General features: G+C 46.2%; 1 protein-coding gene across 5 annotated transcripts in view; it reads right to left on the bottom strand.

The window, feature by feature from the left end:
• NRP2 (neuropilin 2) overlaps positions 1-14,553 on the bottom strand; it is a 115,176-nt gene that overhangs the window by 31,003 nt on the left and 69,620 nt on the right. For all 5 annotated transcript variants that reach the window (XM_073019968.1, XM_007965955.3, XM_007965956.3 and 2 more), the window contains exons 12-14: positions 13,846-13,986; positions 2,741-3,003; positions 1,104-1,200 (exon numbers count right to left, since the gene is read on the bottom strand). In XM_073019968.1, the coding sequence (XP_072876069.1) occupies positions 1,104-1,200; positions 2,741-3,003; positions 13,846-13,986 (501 nt within the window). The remainder of the gene's footprint in view (positions 1-1,103; positions 1,201-2,740; positions 3,004-13,845; positions 13,987-14,553) is intronic.

The following is a 14,553-nucleotide window of genomic DNA, read 5'->3' as shown; positions in this document are numbered from 1 at the left end:
ACCACTCCATGGAGAGTGCCCCACATCTTCCACATGTTCTAGGCTGGCTCTAACACATCATCACCATGGGGTGGGGGGGGGGGGCGGGGGCAGGGTGGGATTCTCAAAGTTGCTTTGGAACAAAAAGTCCTTCAGAGAGAAATGGGTCCCAAAAGCATTGTAACCAGTCACTTACTGCTGATTACTTTCTCAGAGCCTGGATTACTTTTAGATGCCTGGGGCCTGAGAGTTGCCCAGAGGGACTGGGGTGGTCCCAGGTGCTTCTGACATCATCAAGCACACACATGCCCGGGCTCGTGTGCCAAGAAAGGCAGTTGGTGAGTTACTGCAGCCACTCTGCTGACTGAAAGCAGCCCCCACACCTTCTCAGGGTTCCCCTCTTGGTTTGGGGAATGTCCACGGCTCTGAAGGGACACAGTCAGGGTAACCTCATCTGCAGCAGGAGACCCTGAAGAAAATGTGTACATCTCAGGTGGACTGCCTGCGCAGGTGCTTTTGACCAAGATGATGGTTATGATCTCCTTCTCGTGCCAGTCACCTGGCCTGAAATATCTAATCCTACAACAACTTTGGAATCTTGGGCATTAGAGGCATTCTTTTTAAAGAAAAATCTGAAATCTTACTTCAGATGCCACAGTTTGCTCTGCAATTCATTCATGTAAAAGAGCTACTCAGGTAATTGTGTTATCACTCTTACATAACATATGTACTATTTTTGCTCACCAGTGAAGGCTTCCATTAAATCCATCAAACCTTTCCAGCATATAATTTTGACTGGCAGTTGCTTTCATCCTCTAGCATTTTCTTTGCGAAAAGCTGGGGTTTGCTGATGGGGTCTTGGCACCCTGAACCTCCATGTACTTAGTGCACGTCTATTTCTGATTGGGAACAGGGATCTAAGCCTTCCCCTCACTCACACCACCCCCCACCCTGAACCCAGCATAAGACACAACTACACCCACACCTTACCTCCTGCAGAGACTGTTGCTGCCCCACCCACTGGGTAACGACTGCATTGGAAAATGGTGTCCTGCCTCCTCTTGCTTATCCCAGCCCTTGGTGCCTTATGTGAAAGAGCCACGAAGAGACAGATGTTCACATACCCATGCAGTTCTCCAGTGGGACATCAGTGCTTATCCGAATGTCATCAATGGCAATCTCTCCCGAACGTCCTTTCCCTATTACTCCCTCGAACACAATCTGGAAGCCGGAAGAATAAGAGCCATGGTTAACTGAGTCTCTTAGTCCAAACAGTGCAAAGATTTCCAAGTTTCTGTTAGCTGCAGCTTAAAGCGTGGTGTGTGTGTGTGTGTGTGTGTGTGTGTGTGTGATTGCACCTGGTACACATCTGTTGACCACATGGCTACAGCTCTTGAAATCTTAATTTAAAATGAGTTTGTTCAAATCAAATGCATATTTAAGGGGGCAAGAAAATATAACAAGGTAGTGGATATTGTTGTCCAGTAACTAGAATGTATTGATTAAAAGGGCCATAATCAGAGAATATTGAAAGGGGGGTTGAAACTTCCCTCGCTATTTTCAAGGTTCCTGTCTCATAAATCTTTCAAATGCCCAATCCAGGTATTTGAAAACTCAGAAGATACGAGTGGGTGGGGGTAATGTGAGAAATACAGCACATAGGTTTGGATTCGTGCTTCTTATTATAAATTGCCTTAGGTCTTCATTATTACAACTCGGAGGAAAAGAATTTATTTTTACACCAGCCGTTTACTGAGCACCTACTGTGCGCTGGACACAAGGATAGTAACAAAGCCTATTAAGACAAGATCTCTGTCCAGAGAAGCTCACCCATCTAGTGGCTGAGACACAAATGCAAACAGGTAGTTACAATACAATGCTCTCAGGCGAGTAAGTGGGGACCCAGATGGGGATGGGGAGGGTCTCAGGATGCCTTGTAACCTCAAGAGGCAGGGACTGCAGGCTGTACACAGAAGCCCCTGGGCTCTGTGGTCTTCAATCATTCCTCATGCTCGCCCTCCCTAGGTTCCTCTCTGCAAACTAGCACATGTCCTCTGGCAAGCTGGGTGAGCAGTTGGTTGCGGCACCAGCCATCTGTTGCTGCTCCTCGTCTGGGGAGGAGAAGGTTAATGCTTTGGCTGGTTCTCAGTCACCTCTTCCACAGTGTGTCTACTCCTACCCAAGTTGCAACCACGGCTGAACATACCCATCTGTGCCTCAGTCTCCTGGTCTGTGGGGCAGAGATAACAGAACTCCATCCCGGGAGCTGGTGAGAGAGAGAGAGCACTCACTCAGGAGCCTCTCACGTCTGCTGGCCGCTGAGCGCGAACAGCACCCGTTCCCCTTCCTGTGTTCACACTCCCTGGGACAGGTCTGGGAGATTATCCTATTTCCTCCCCAGATCTGAAGGGGCTCCACAGACCTCTTTTCTTGTGTGTGGAGTGTTTGTTTGTGTTTATTTCCCTGGCTTCTGTGTCCCTTTGTCAGCTTACCTGATTGCAATCTAAAATAAAATGGAGAGGAGAAACATTTGTTGGAGATTTCAGCAATAGAAAAGGCAACAGGAGGAACAAAGAACCAAGTCTGGGTGTAGAGATAGGCATATTCTGAATAACAAATAAGAGTGTCATTCAGTTGCCATGGCAACGTGAGAAACACAATGAAAACAGTAGCGCTTAACCGCGTTCCCTAATGATGAATGGGCTCGGCCCTTTGAAATACTGAAATACGGATCACAAGATTCCCTTTTTGCTCACCCCACCTGGTACTCCATGTCGTAGCTGGGCAGGATGATCCGCCCGTGCTTCCACTCGCCGCCCTGGTCCTCGCGGATGACCCACAGCAGCTTGCTCTCCTGGCTGGCTTCCCGCACCACCTGCAGCGCCACCCCGCGGCCGCCCGTGGCCTGGTACTGGAACTCCATGCACACCGGGCTTCGGGGCAGGTGGACCGGGGGGCTGATGAGCCGCGCATACTGGCCCTCTCTCCGGCTGTCACTCTGCAGCCGCAAGAAATTCCTGTCATCTGGCGGAAACAAACCCAAACAGAGGTTCTTGATAAACACTTGGGAAAGACACCAGTGTGCTGCTGTGGCCTCTCCAGGGGAAAGTTAGGACTGAGTTTTGGTGTCTTTGGTTTATTCATGTCCTTGTTCTCCAGGCTCTGTGACCCTTTCTTAAGGCTCCTGCAGAGCCTTAATTCAAATGCTGTGTCTTCTTAAAGCCCTTTCTTGAGTCTCTAAGTCAAATCGGTCCCTCCTGCCTATTTCCAGGTATCATTTCCTTTCCATCTCTTTCACATGGAGCACCCAGCACGGCCGCCTTACGTCTTGGCTAGTCGTGCATGTGCCCTTCTTCTCCCTCTAGATTCTGCAAGGCCAGACCCACATCTTATTCATCATTAACTCACCCAAAGGGCCAGTGCAAATCTGATGGACTGAATTACAAGGGAACAGATTATAGGGGGTGAGGTGGCTGCTAGATTGGAGGGTGACTATGACCAGGTGGTTGATGCTTCCAGCCCTGGCCATCTTGGCTGGGTACTGTCCAAATGGCTGACATGTAAAACCTTCTGTCTCCATCAGTGCTCCTAGATGATGCTTGGGCTCTAGTGATTGTGACTCGGAAGCCCAGTGTCACCTTCAAGCAGAACAGGGGGTGGGAGCTGAAAGGGGTGATTCAGGGAGGTTTGAACTTGGCCTTTCTCAGACAGCCAGACACATATGGCTCCAATGATAAAGGTGCTGTCATTATCATTAACAAAGGCTGTGTGTTTAGCAGAGAATATACGTGTTCTGGGAAATTAAGGGTTTACCAATCCAAATGTTTAGAGAATGGCCTTTTGGCTGATTGGTTTCAAATTCATCAGACACTCATGTGGAAGACCGAGTTCTTGTTGTTGTTGGCAGACTACATGCCTTACAGAACACAGGTGTGACCTGCACCTTCAAATCCAACTTGTACAGGACCGTTCTGGCCACTTGTACAGAGAACAAGGTGGCATTTGGTGAGGAAATCTCACTACCTCTTTTTGGCCCTGAAACATAGGGGCATCTGAGGCTGAATACGTCTGCAAGATGTCAGGGCCACTTTTCTACCACATGTGCAGCATGGAACATGGGCATGTCAGATGCCTTAGGATCATGTTAGTGTGAGGTCATGTTAACCTGGGACAGGTGCACACAGCTTTCTTACACCACAGGGAATGTGAACATCCTGGACTTGTCACAGTAGATGGGCTAGGATTCTAGAGCCTAGAATCAATGAAATAGTCCCTGGACCACTGCTTTGCTATTATTAATCTTGCTGACCTCACCTGTCTAGGTGAGCGCTGAGCCTGTGCTGGACCTCCCATCAGTGGCCCAGAAACAGCTCTTCCCTTCTCGGCTCCCCAGCTGCCTCACCCACCTCCCTGCTCCCCTAAGTCCCTTCCTGTTAGACTATCTGGGATTAGTGTTTCAGAAGCTATGCTCCCCTGAAGTCAAATGAGACCAGTTTAGTAGGGGTATGTGGGATTCCAGTTTGTGCCTCCTCAACCATCCAAAGCCATGTCTGTCTACATACCCCACAAGGTGTGACCTCTGCGAGGCCAAAATCAGCACAGATAACTAAAAGGCAGCTGTCTACAGAAGAGAATTAATAATGGTGTCTGCTGAGGGAGGATACACCAATGCCATATCAGACCCTCAAAGATCTTTTAAACCTGTGCTTCCCCTATCAGATCTTACTATTACTGCTGTTAATGATAATAATTAAAGCTCATTCTTGCATAATGCTTTACAGGTTACAAGCACATTTACATGCAATATTTCATTTCATCCTTTCTATATTATTGTGAGCTAGGACTTACTAACCTTACTTTGCACCTGATGAAGAAACAGGCTCAGAAAGGTTAAAGTGATTTGTCCAAGGTAGAGATGCGACTGCAAGGGCAGAGCCCAGACCTGACTGCAGGTTTTCCACCTTCATGCAATAAGTTCTTTATTTCAGCTGCTCTGCAGGTAGCTTGCCCCAAGTCCTTGCAATCAATCACACTCTGTTTGAGGCAAACTGGCTTCCCCACTGGGTCCATTGCTGCTTTTTCTCCTCTTAGCTGTAATTCTCCACTCCTCGAACCACTCCACCTACCCCGTCTCTTTGGCTAGTTCTTCTCCTAACGATTCTGGCACACGCAACATTAATCCCCTTCTTTTCTCAACGACTCTAGCATTTACTGACTGTACTGCTGATTTTACCTTGTTTTTAAAAGGACTTCAGGCCATTTTCCATGGATTTCAGCAGGTAATCACTCACTGCCTGGCGTTATAATTTAACTGGTTTTTTTGTGTGTCTTATTACCCCAGTTATATTGTAAATGCTGGTCTCACAAATAATAAGGTTTAACACTGCTTCTTCTCTGTACCCCTAGACAGTGCTATATATATGCCACTCCTCAAGAAAATTTTGTTTCTATGAATGAATGGATGAATGGAGAATGATAAATACATGGTTAAGAATGATATGAGGCTATACATTGGAAATGAGGACAGGAGAATCAGCTAGCTTCTCATAATCCCTTCGATATAATCCCTTCACAACTCCTTCTACCCTCCCAAGCCAACAGCCCCTTTCAAAGGTGAGGTGCACCAGTAATGACAAGGTGGCTTGTGGAAGCACCGAGACACCAGTGAGAACCCTTCAAATGCTCCCACGCTCCCGGTAATTTCTGAGCCCTTACTGTTGCCAGCTCATATATAAAGGAAACCAGATTTTAGAGATTTATTATTCAGCCTTCTTCCTTCACAGTTTCGCAAATAAGACCCACTTGCTGCCTGAAAATTGTTTGGCAGAAATACTATCACTTGTGTGAATTTACATTCTTAAGTGGCAGGGAAATCATGGCATCATGGTTAGAATTTGGTAAGTAAGATGTGTGCGGAGGTGTGAAGAACTGGGCTGAGTGGATTGTATCTGGGTCTGTTCTATTTACTCATCCTGTTACTAAAACTCCAGGCACAGCCAGGCCAAAGGTTTCACAGTCTGCCCCTTCCAGTGACCGCCCCCCAGGTAGCCCCCTCGCCTCTCCTCTCCCTCTCACAATAAAATGACAATCTGTATGCATGATTTAAGGGACCATTGCAAGACCGGGGAGTTAATGCTAGTGGCATGCTTAGCACGAGCAGCTGAAGGATCATAATTCAGTGCTGACATCTGAGCTAATCCACTAGTTTGCAGAATCTCCAGACAAGCAGGCCTCTGGATTTCACTTCGTTAAATCATTTGTGCCCCACTTGTCTGTTAAGTGCTATGAGCTCCAGGGAAGAAAGATGATATGTAAATTTAAGGAATTAGCAGTAGACATCAGTCAGAGAGATGCTGAGCTGCAAAGCGCCTGTCACTGAGAGAGGCCTGATTAGAACCAGGGACATCATGAAGGAATGACTCAGACCAGGGAAAGCTCAAGGAAGGGAGAAGAAGAGCAGGGGGAAAGGAATGAACACACTGAACACCTGCTGCCTGTGTGCGATCGCATGGGAGGCTTTACCTGCCTCCTCTGATGTCACCTTCCCTGTGAAATCTAGTCCTGCAAAATAAACACCATCTTCTCCATTTTCACCAAAAAGAAACTGAGGCTCAGAGAATTGAAGTGATGTAGGATTTGAATCCTGATTGGACTGAGTAAACCTGCCAGAGCATAGCTTCTCATCTGGGTTGGACTCCCAGCCTAACTCACTAAGCTTTTAAAGCCTCAGTCTTTCCATCTGCAAAATGGATACAAAGACAGTGTTACTGCATAGAGTTGGGGGAAGAGTAAATGGAATGAGCCATGTAAACTATTTTGCACAGTAACAAGGACACAGTAAGAGCTCAGGAAAAGTTATTACTATTAATATCACTCTACACACTGCCTCCTATGCTTGCCTTTATTTTACTTGGAAAGAAAAAGGATAGAAAGACCACCAATAACCCAGGAAGGCCAGTCCAAGACTCAAAAAGAAGTATGTTTGGCATGAGGGCAGTAAAGATGTTCTCTGGAATAAGACTGGTTCCCCCATCTGCTCTTTCTCCAAAAACCAGCCGGCCCCAAGTTTTCCATCCTGCACGGTTCACTACAGGTCTTTTGTGTTCATCACAGTAGATGAAATAAAATACTACATGATCTTGGAACAAGAGTGGGACCTCAAGTGACCTTAGGGAAGGCCAGTCCTGACTCCCAGAGGAACCATGCCAAAAGCATCTGAGAACAGCTGTCCACCCTTTACTTTAAATTCTCCAGAGAAGGAGTTTCCATAGGCCACGTCTGTAGTGTGTTTTCTAGGTTACAACCCTAACCATCAGGAACTTCTTAAATTCAGTTTAAAGTTTTCCTGCTGTCATTTAGAGACATTTCCTCCTTCTACCCCTGATGGAGCACAGCCAATTTCTGTTCTCCGACTTAAGAGACATTTTCACTTGTGAAGAATTAAAACTTGTAGTCTTTGCTTCTCTAGGAACCCTTGCCCCTTCAAATGTCTACTTCCTAGGGCATGGTTCAAATGTCTGTTTTCTAGGGCATGGTTCAAATGTCTACTTCCTAGGGTATGGTTCAAATGTCTACTTCCTAGGGCATGGTTCAAATGTCTACTTCCTAGGGCATGGTTCAAATTTCAAATGTCTACTTCCTAGGGCATGGTTCAAATGTCTACTTTCTAGGGCAGTGTTGGTTTTCCACTGACCCTTCTTCCAAGCTACTATAAATGCTTCAGCTCTTTTAAGTCATGGCACCCACACGTAGATATTGAGATCAAACACGGGCTGCAACTGAAGTTTGTTCTTCTGGAATCTCCCGATTTATGGCCCACCACTGTCAGACACAGAAGGTGTTCTAAGTATACAGTGGCTACTGATTACTTGACAGTGAATAAAGCTGGTATGGTGGGGGTGAGGGGCTACTTTTTTATTTACTTGAAGCTTGAGGTAAAGCCGTTTGGATTGTCAAGAGGTTGCCTGAACATGATGACTGACCAGCTAAGAACCAGCCCTGCCTGTTGGAAGCTGCCTTCTTGTTCTTGTAGCTGATGGCTATGACGCCGGCAATGGACAGCTTCCAAGAAAAAGACAATGGAAAGGAAATATGTTCGATTGCTGAAAGAGAATGAAGAAATAATGTCCCAGAGATATAATCCCTCTCCTCCTGGACCTGACATATTTGGGAGGCATTTTGCTGGGTCCTTGACCCAAAACATGTGTTGTTGCCAATGACACAGGGAAAACAATCGCCTGGGAATGAACAACGGGAGTTCAAAAGGGTGAAGAGGAAGCACAGAGGACAGGGCCGTTCAGCATTTTAACCTGCTGCTGTCTCTGGAAAGGTCTCTTGATATTTCACCTGGCGATTTACGGCCGCATCTGGCTTCAGCTGCTTAAGTGTCATATGAACATGTGACTGCGACTGGCCCAACAGCAATGGAATCAGTTGTGTCTACACCTCACCAAACCCTGAAATAAATCACCAGCTTGATCCTCCTGGCTATCACAAAGCCAAACACACCATCTGTCCAACACGTACATCTCCTGGCTAGCATCTTGCCCTCCTACTAGAACGACCATCTGAAAGAATATTTAGTGCTGTAGGAGATGTAGTCTCTTCGCATAGTCCATGCTTAAAACATGAGTCAGCCCTCAGCTGGCCTTCCAAGGTCAGCCTATCTCTGCTAAGGTCCTCAAATTAGCAACCAGTTAAGGGAAACACTGACTTTGGATAAACTTAGCAAGATGTTCTCAAGGTTTACAACAGACCGTTTTGTGGACAGTGAAGGTTTCAGTCCTAGTCCTTGCAGGAATCTACCCAGAGCTGTTTTTTTGCTATGTCGGCTTTCATGAAGGTTTTGCCATTGAGGCAGTCTTGTCGTTCTGCCCCTTCATTATCAATCCACACACTGCTGGGGGACTCAACCAATCATGATTTGCAGGAAACAAAATGGGTAAAGAAAGCTTCTTCCTGCTGTTATTTTTTCCTGCAAAGCCAGGGACATTTTTCTACCTTCCTTAAAGAAGGGCTTCTATCCTTTTCTTTTCCAGTTGAAATTATTCCTTGACTATTGGCTTTCTTTTAGCCAAGCTGCTCCTGATCTTTAATTATCTATCATGGTCCAGAGCCCAGGAAGTTCTGTCTCTGGATTTGCAGTGTCTGTGCCCCAGCCAAGCCACAGTATCCTCTTTCTGAAGACAGTTCAATCTAACAGCAATTCAATGAATTGTGTGCTGCCATCAGTCCCATCCGATCTTTTGAACACAGAGTTGCTTTTCAATTCAGTCACCACTTGCTCACTGTCAAAAAATCAAGCCCATTATGAGTAAATTCACTTATCAATTATTTCCTCTGATTTCTCGGCAACCATCCACTCACCATACCCACCCACACTTCACTTAATTTTCTTGTGTGTGCCTCCAGTGAATCAAGGCTCTGGTCTCCCACCCTAACGGAGTTCATTCAATGGCCCAATCTGCATCAAAATAGCCCCAATGAGGTGTTAACAATCTTACCACTTAAATTTGAAGGAATAGCCAGTCACCGTTTGTAAAATTTGGATCTTTCATAACATTAAGATTCTCGACTTACTCCCACTTGAGCTTGTTTTTGAGCCTAGAGTAAAGGTTCTGTTCCCTCAATCCTATAGGCTGTGGCTAGGCAGTCAAACCTCTGCTCAATATCAGCTTCGCTTGTTTTCTTTCTATCTATCACTTTCATGATTTAAAGTCATTGAAGTAATACTGTAATCACTTCACAAGGCCAGTCCACGAATCAAAGAGTACACATATAGGGGGAACACACACTGGAGGGTTCTGAAGCTGACCTGGCCTAGTACCCTTTATCTCGTCTTGTCTCATTCCTGACAATAATAATGACTACAGCAATCACAATGATGATGATTATTGACCTTACTTAGTATTAATATTTACTTACAATGCTCTTTTTGATTAGCCACAATAGTTCCTACACCATCTAATGCCATGTTACTTGCTTACTTTACCGTAGTTATCCAGTGAGGGAGAATAAAACAGCTATAAAGATACCAGCCACTGAATACTCCCATTAAGAGATCTCAGAGAAGACACATCCCTCCATTACTTGCTTCTTGGTTCACACCAAAACCAGGGAACTAAAGCATCAGCAAGGGTCCCTGGAGGTTGCTCTCATGTTGATGACCAAAGCACCAGAGCGGTGTTGTTCGATACAACACTCTGTGATGATGCCGTGTATACAGTGACATGCCCTGTCTATACACTGACCAATAGTGTAGCTATTGTGCCGTTGGAATGCGGCTGGTGGGACAGCAGAACTGAAGTTTTGACTGTAGTCTTTTTAATTAATTAAAATAAAATTGCCGCACATGGCTCATGGCTACCATATTCAATGCTGCAGCTTTAGATACCTGCTCACCCTATGAGTTTTTGCCTCAGTTCTTAAAGGCTGGGCTCTGATCATTCTCAAAACTGTCTATGATCAAAGCACCTGAGAATGTAGGAAACATGCCATTTCCTACTAAGGGGGTGCTTCCTATGTCATTGTCACTACAGAGGAAAGTCAAAGTGTCTTCTTAGAGAACACTGAGTGTTCCTCCGCAGCTAGCAGGGGTCACTGAATTTGGAACAGGGTCCCGAGAGGCCTGTGTGAACACCCTCCAGGCAGCTAGGCCACAAGCAAAGAACTAAAAACAGAAATTCTGAGTGGCTTGAAAGACTATCTTGAAAAACAAAAACAGTGGAATGAAACCAGTGGGTGTCTTGTCAGCCTTAGGCAACCACTGGCCAAAAAGAACAGAACTAATTGCTTACTTAAAAGGAAAAGGAAAAGAAAGAAAATATGAGAAAACAACGAAATCAGAAAACATCCAAGGAATGCAAGCAGCTTCCACAGGCCCTGCTCATCCTATGGCCTGTGTTGGGTACTTTAACACAGCTAGATCCTTTCCTGTCCATCTGTCTCTTCATCCTGGTGCCCCCACACTTGATGGAGACACCTCCTTTCTTAAATTTCATTACTTCTGTTTGCCTATCTCATAAGGGGATGAAGCATATGGCACACGCTCGTGAAGAGTGGGACGGTCCCCTCTGTGGATGGCAAAGTGTGGCACACAACAGGCTTTCAGGCTGACTCCGTGGGCGCCAGCCGCTCTGAACCCATTAGCAGTTGCTCTGCCCCCAACCAAGCCAGCTGCTTCCCTTCTCCCCAATCCCCTCAGGGCCTACCCCCTCCTTTTTTTTTTTTGATGAAGAAGAAGAAAGGACCACCCTGAACAGAAAGGGCTTTCTCTCCTCTCCTGCTTAACGCCCAGTATCGAGCTTTGTAGGAGAAGGAAAATGGGAAATACAGAGAACGGTTCATAAAGTCATCAGAGGATAGAGGGAAAGGCTCTGAGAACAATATTATGATTTTGTTTCCTGGAGGCAGGTTACAAGTGCCACTTTCCCAAACTTCAGGGATTCCTCTGGAATAGGAAAATAATTATTTTCCCTTTCAATATCTTAAGGGAGGAACAACATTAGATTTAGCAGTTCCTCATGGCCCTAATTTTCTCGCTGTCCCCATCCATTCAGCCAAAGGTTGGAATTCTGCCCACTTTATAAGCTTGCTCTGAAAAGCCCTCCCAAACCACAGGGTGTAATGAATCAGCTGGAAGGAGGACAAAGACTAGAATTCCCAACCACCAGTAGCAAAGGTCAGCCATAGGGGCTTTCGGGTGAAGGCCAGGACTGGACGAGGAGGAGGCGGTGGTGAACGGGTGAAGAAACAGAGGTCCAGGCCAGGGTCAAAGGGAGGTCACTTAAGCTCCCCTAGAGCTGTGACTCGGTAATTGGTGACCTTGTGGCCTGGGTAGGGCTGCCCTCAGACACTCCCAGAAAAAGCATGCTTAGAAGAGTACAAGGGAGGAGGCCAGAATCATTAGAATGAACCTGAGGACAGACACTGAATAAGAGCCAGCCAACCTCCCCAGCCTGCAGAGGACCCAGGCTATATCTTTTTTTGCAAAGCACCTCTGCTGAGGTACGTAACACACAGACATACACACACCCATGCACAGAAACCACAAACACACTCATGCACACACACATTAACACTAGAATACGCGCACCTACACAGACCCCACAAACCTTCTTTACATTCAGATACAACATGGGGGTTGGGAACAACCATGAATTAATTGGATGCAGTCTCAAAGGAGTGGAAATGAAATGAAAAATCCAGGCTGGGTTATAAAAATAAGTATTTTTTCCCAACGTGCAGGAGGCTCATTATATTAATTAAACATTATTGCAGTGAACAGAGAAGGGAGGGTGATTAAGGCTGGACTGGGGTAAGTGTTCTCTTCTGTTGCCTGAGGCCGTGGTGATCTTCAGATATTAATCTCTCTGAGCACTCAAATGCTGAAGAGATAAACACTTGAAATATGAAAATGTTTTTCTCCGGATCAGGCACTGTGACCCTCCGGGGAAGCAAGTGTGGGCTGTGTCAGGAGGCCAGCTCCAAGTGCTCTCCTAGCGTCTGTCCCACTGCCGCCCCCCAGGAAGAAGGGACACGCCAGTGCTTGGGGTGAGAAGTAGTTCTAAGGAAGCCTGCAGAAGGGAAGGCCCCTTTCCCTCTTTTATTTTCTAGTCTTTTCCTGTTGTACCCTGGCAAACTGACCTACTAAATTTCCAGAATTCACCCCTCTCCTCTCCAGTGCTGATGGAGGTCTCAGGTCCAGGCCAGAGGTACAGGAGAATTCAGTCACTCAGTGCTGTGCTGGAGCCAAGGTGTACCAGCTTGTGAGAGCTGCTTGTCAAGTGTTTTGTAAGCCAGTTGTTAAATGTATTCATTGGTAAAAATTAAATTATATAAAGCTATAATTCAATACACTGTATTAAAAAACAAAGGTAACAAATCCTCAAAACTCAACACTTGCTAGTTATCTTAATACATTTTATCAGTATCTATACTTCTGGAGTCATTTCTGTCTACTGTATTTGCACAATGGAAAAAAAACTGTATAATGCTCTATTACTGACTTCTCAACTCCATCTCCATTGATGTTGTGTTGGTAGCTTAAGTGGAGCTATAGTAAGGGTATTTATACCACTGAAAGTGACAAACGTTAAAAAGCAGTTGTCGTTGTTTTTTTTAATCCCTGAAAAGCCTATTGTTAAACATTTACCATCATACTGCTGTGAAGGCACGTAACAGCGGAGAGAGCAGACAACGCTTGCTACCTGTTTAGAAGGGCTAGAGGCAACCCCTTCTTGTCAGCAGTGTCAGGAGAGGCTTCTGAAATCTGGCTTTCTGAAACTAAAAGGGTGGGCTTAACAATGTATCCAGGACTGGCAGCAATACTCTTCTAGAAGCCAAGTGCCAGGCAGCTCTGCTAGATACCCATGGGTGTGGCCGCATTTTGGTCCCTCAAATTGACTTGGCGTAGAAGAAATGGCACCCTCAGAGATGTATAAATCAGACTCAAGGCCAGTGGTCTCCCCATGAGCCATTTTAGGAATAGTACCCAGCTCGAAGTTGACAAGGGGCTCCATGATAATGGCAGTGGGTGCTGGCTACGGGAACAAGAGGACATTGACTCACCCCATCTCCTAGGGCCTCCCAATTGTCCCTTCTTTCTTTCTCCTCTTTCTTCTATCTTGGCTTCCCCCTCTCCCTCCCAGCTTTCAGGCTGTGCTGTAATCACAAGAGAGGCTGGGAACCACCAACTGGCTATTCTTTGAGGTGACGTCTTGAGCAAAGACTGTGGTGGTTTGTGGGCAAAGAACAGAGGATTGCTCTGCGGTGGGAAGTTACAAAGCTTGTAAGGGAATCTGGGGTTGAAGTATGTGGAACAGGCTAGCCTTAACTCTTTCATCTCTTCACTCACAGCTGGCTTACCTGGAAACGTCCGGTCGTTCGGGCTGGAGCTGCTGGCCCAGGTGGTCCGGAGCCACTTGGCATGGTCATACATCCAACCACAGGGCTCCTCGGGGAAATCAAAGTTGCAATTGAATCCCGAAGGGAGCTGCAAATCTTTGTCTAAAAGGGGAAAATAATAACCCAAAGGAAGGCAAATGAAATGGGTTCAGAGAACAGCCACAGTGGTACTATTTAAATGGCTGGCAAGGCCTGAGTGGAGAGCAGAGAAAGAAGTGGCTTCCTTTGCTTATTCATTTAACTCATCTTGGCGATCGCTGGCTTTCGGGTCAGGCTTTGGTCTCATCCTTCCCAGGCATGAAAGCCAAGTCTGCCAGTGGTTCCCATAGTAAGCAATTATAAATGAGGCCACCAAATGGCTTCAGGCTCTAATCAGCCTCTTCTGTCCACCTCGGACAGCAGACAAATGTGAAAATTGCTGTTCCCTAAATGCCAGAGAAGAATGTCTCCCCAGTGCCCTGGTGGAAGGCTGGCTCCCAAAAAAAGTATTATCTCATCTCCTGCCAACCTGGCTCTCAGAGGAGGTGGGGCGACCCATTAGCATCCAGAGAGACTGAAATCCCTGGGAGGTTCTGCCCAGTGAGGAGAAAGTGACCTCAGAAACAAGGAAGGCTTGTTTGCTACACTTCACCTCTTTGTGATCCGTCTCTATTTCTGAAGACTGGGACA

This window comes from Chlorocebus sabaeus, chromosome 10 (assembly GCF_047675955.1).
Source record: "Chlorocebus sabaeus isolate Y175 chromosome 10, mChlSab1.0.hap1, whole genome shotgun sequence".
NCBI lineage: Eukaryota > Metazoa > Chordata > Mammalia > Primates > Cercopithecidae > Chlorocebus > Chlorocebus sabaeus.
Note: the sequence above shows the minus strand (reverse complement) of the source record. Positions and strands in the feature narration are given on the sequence as shown.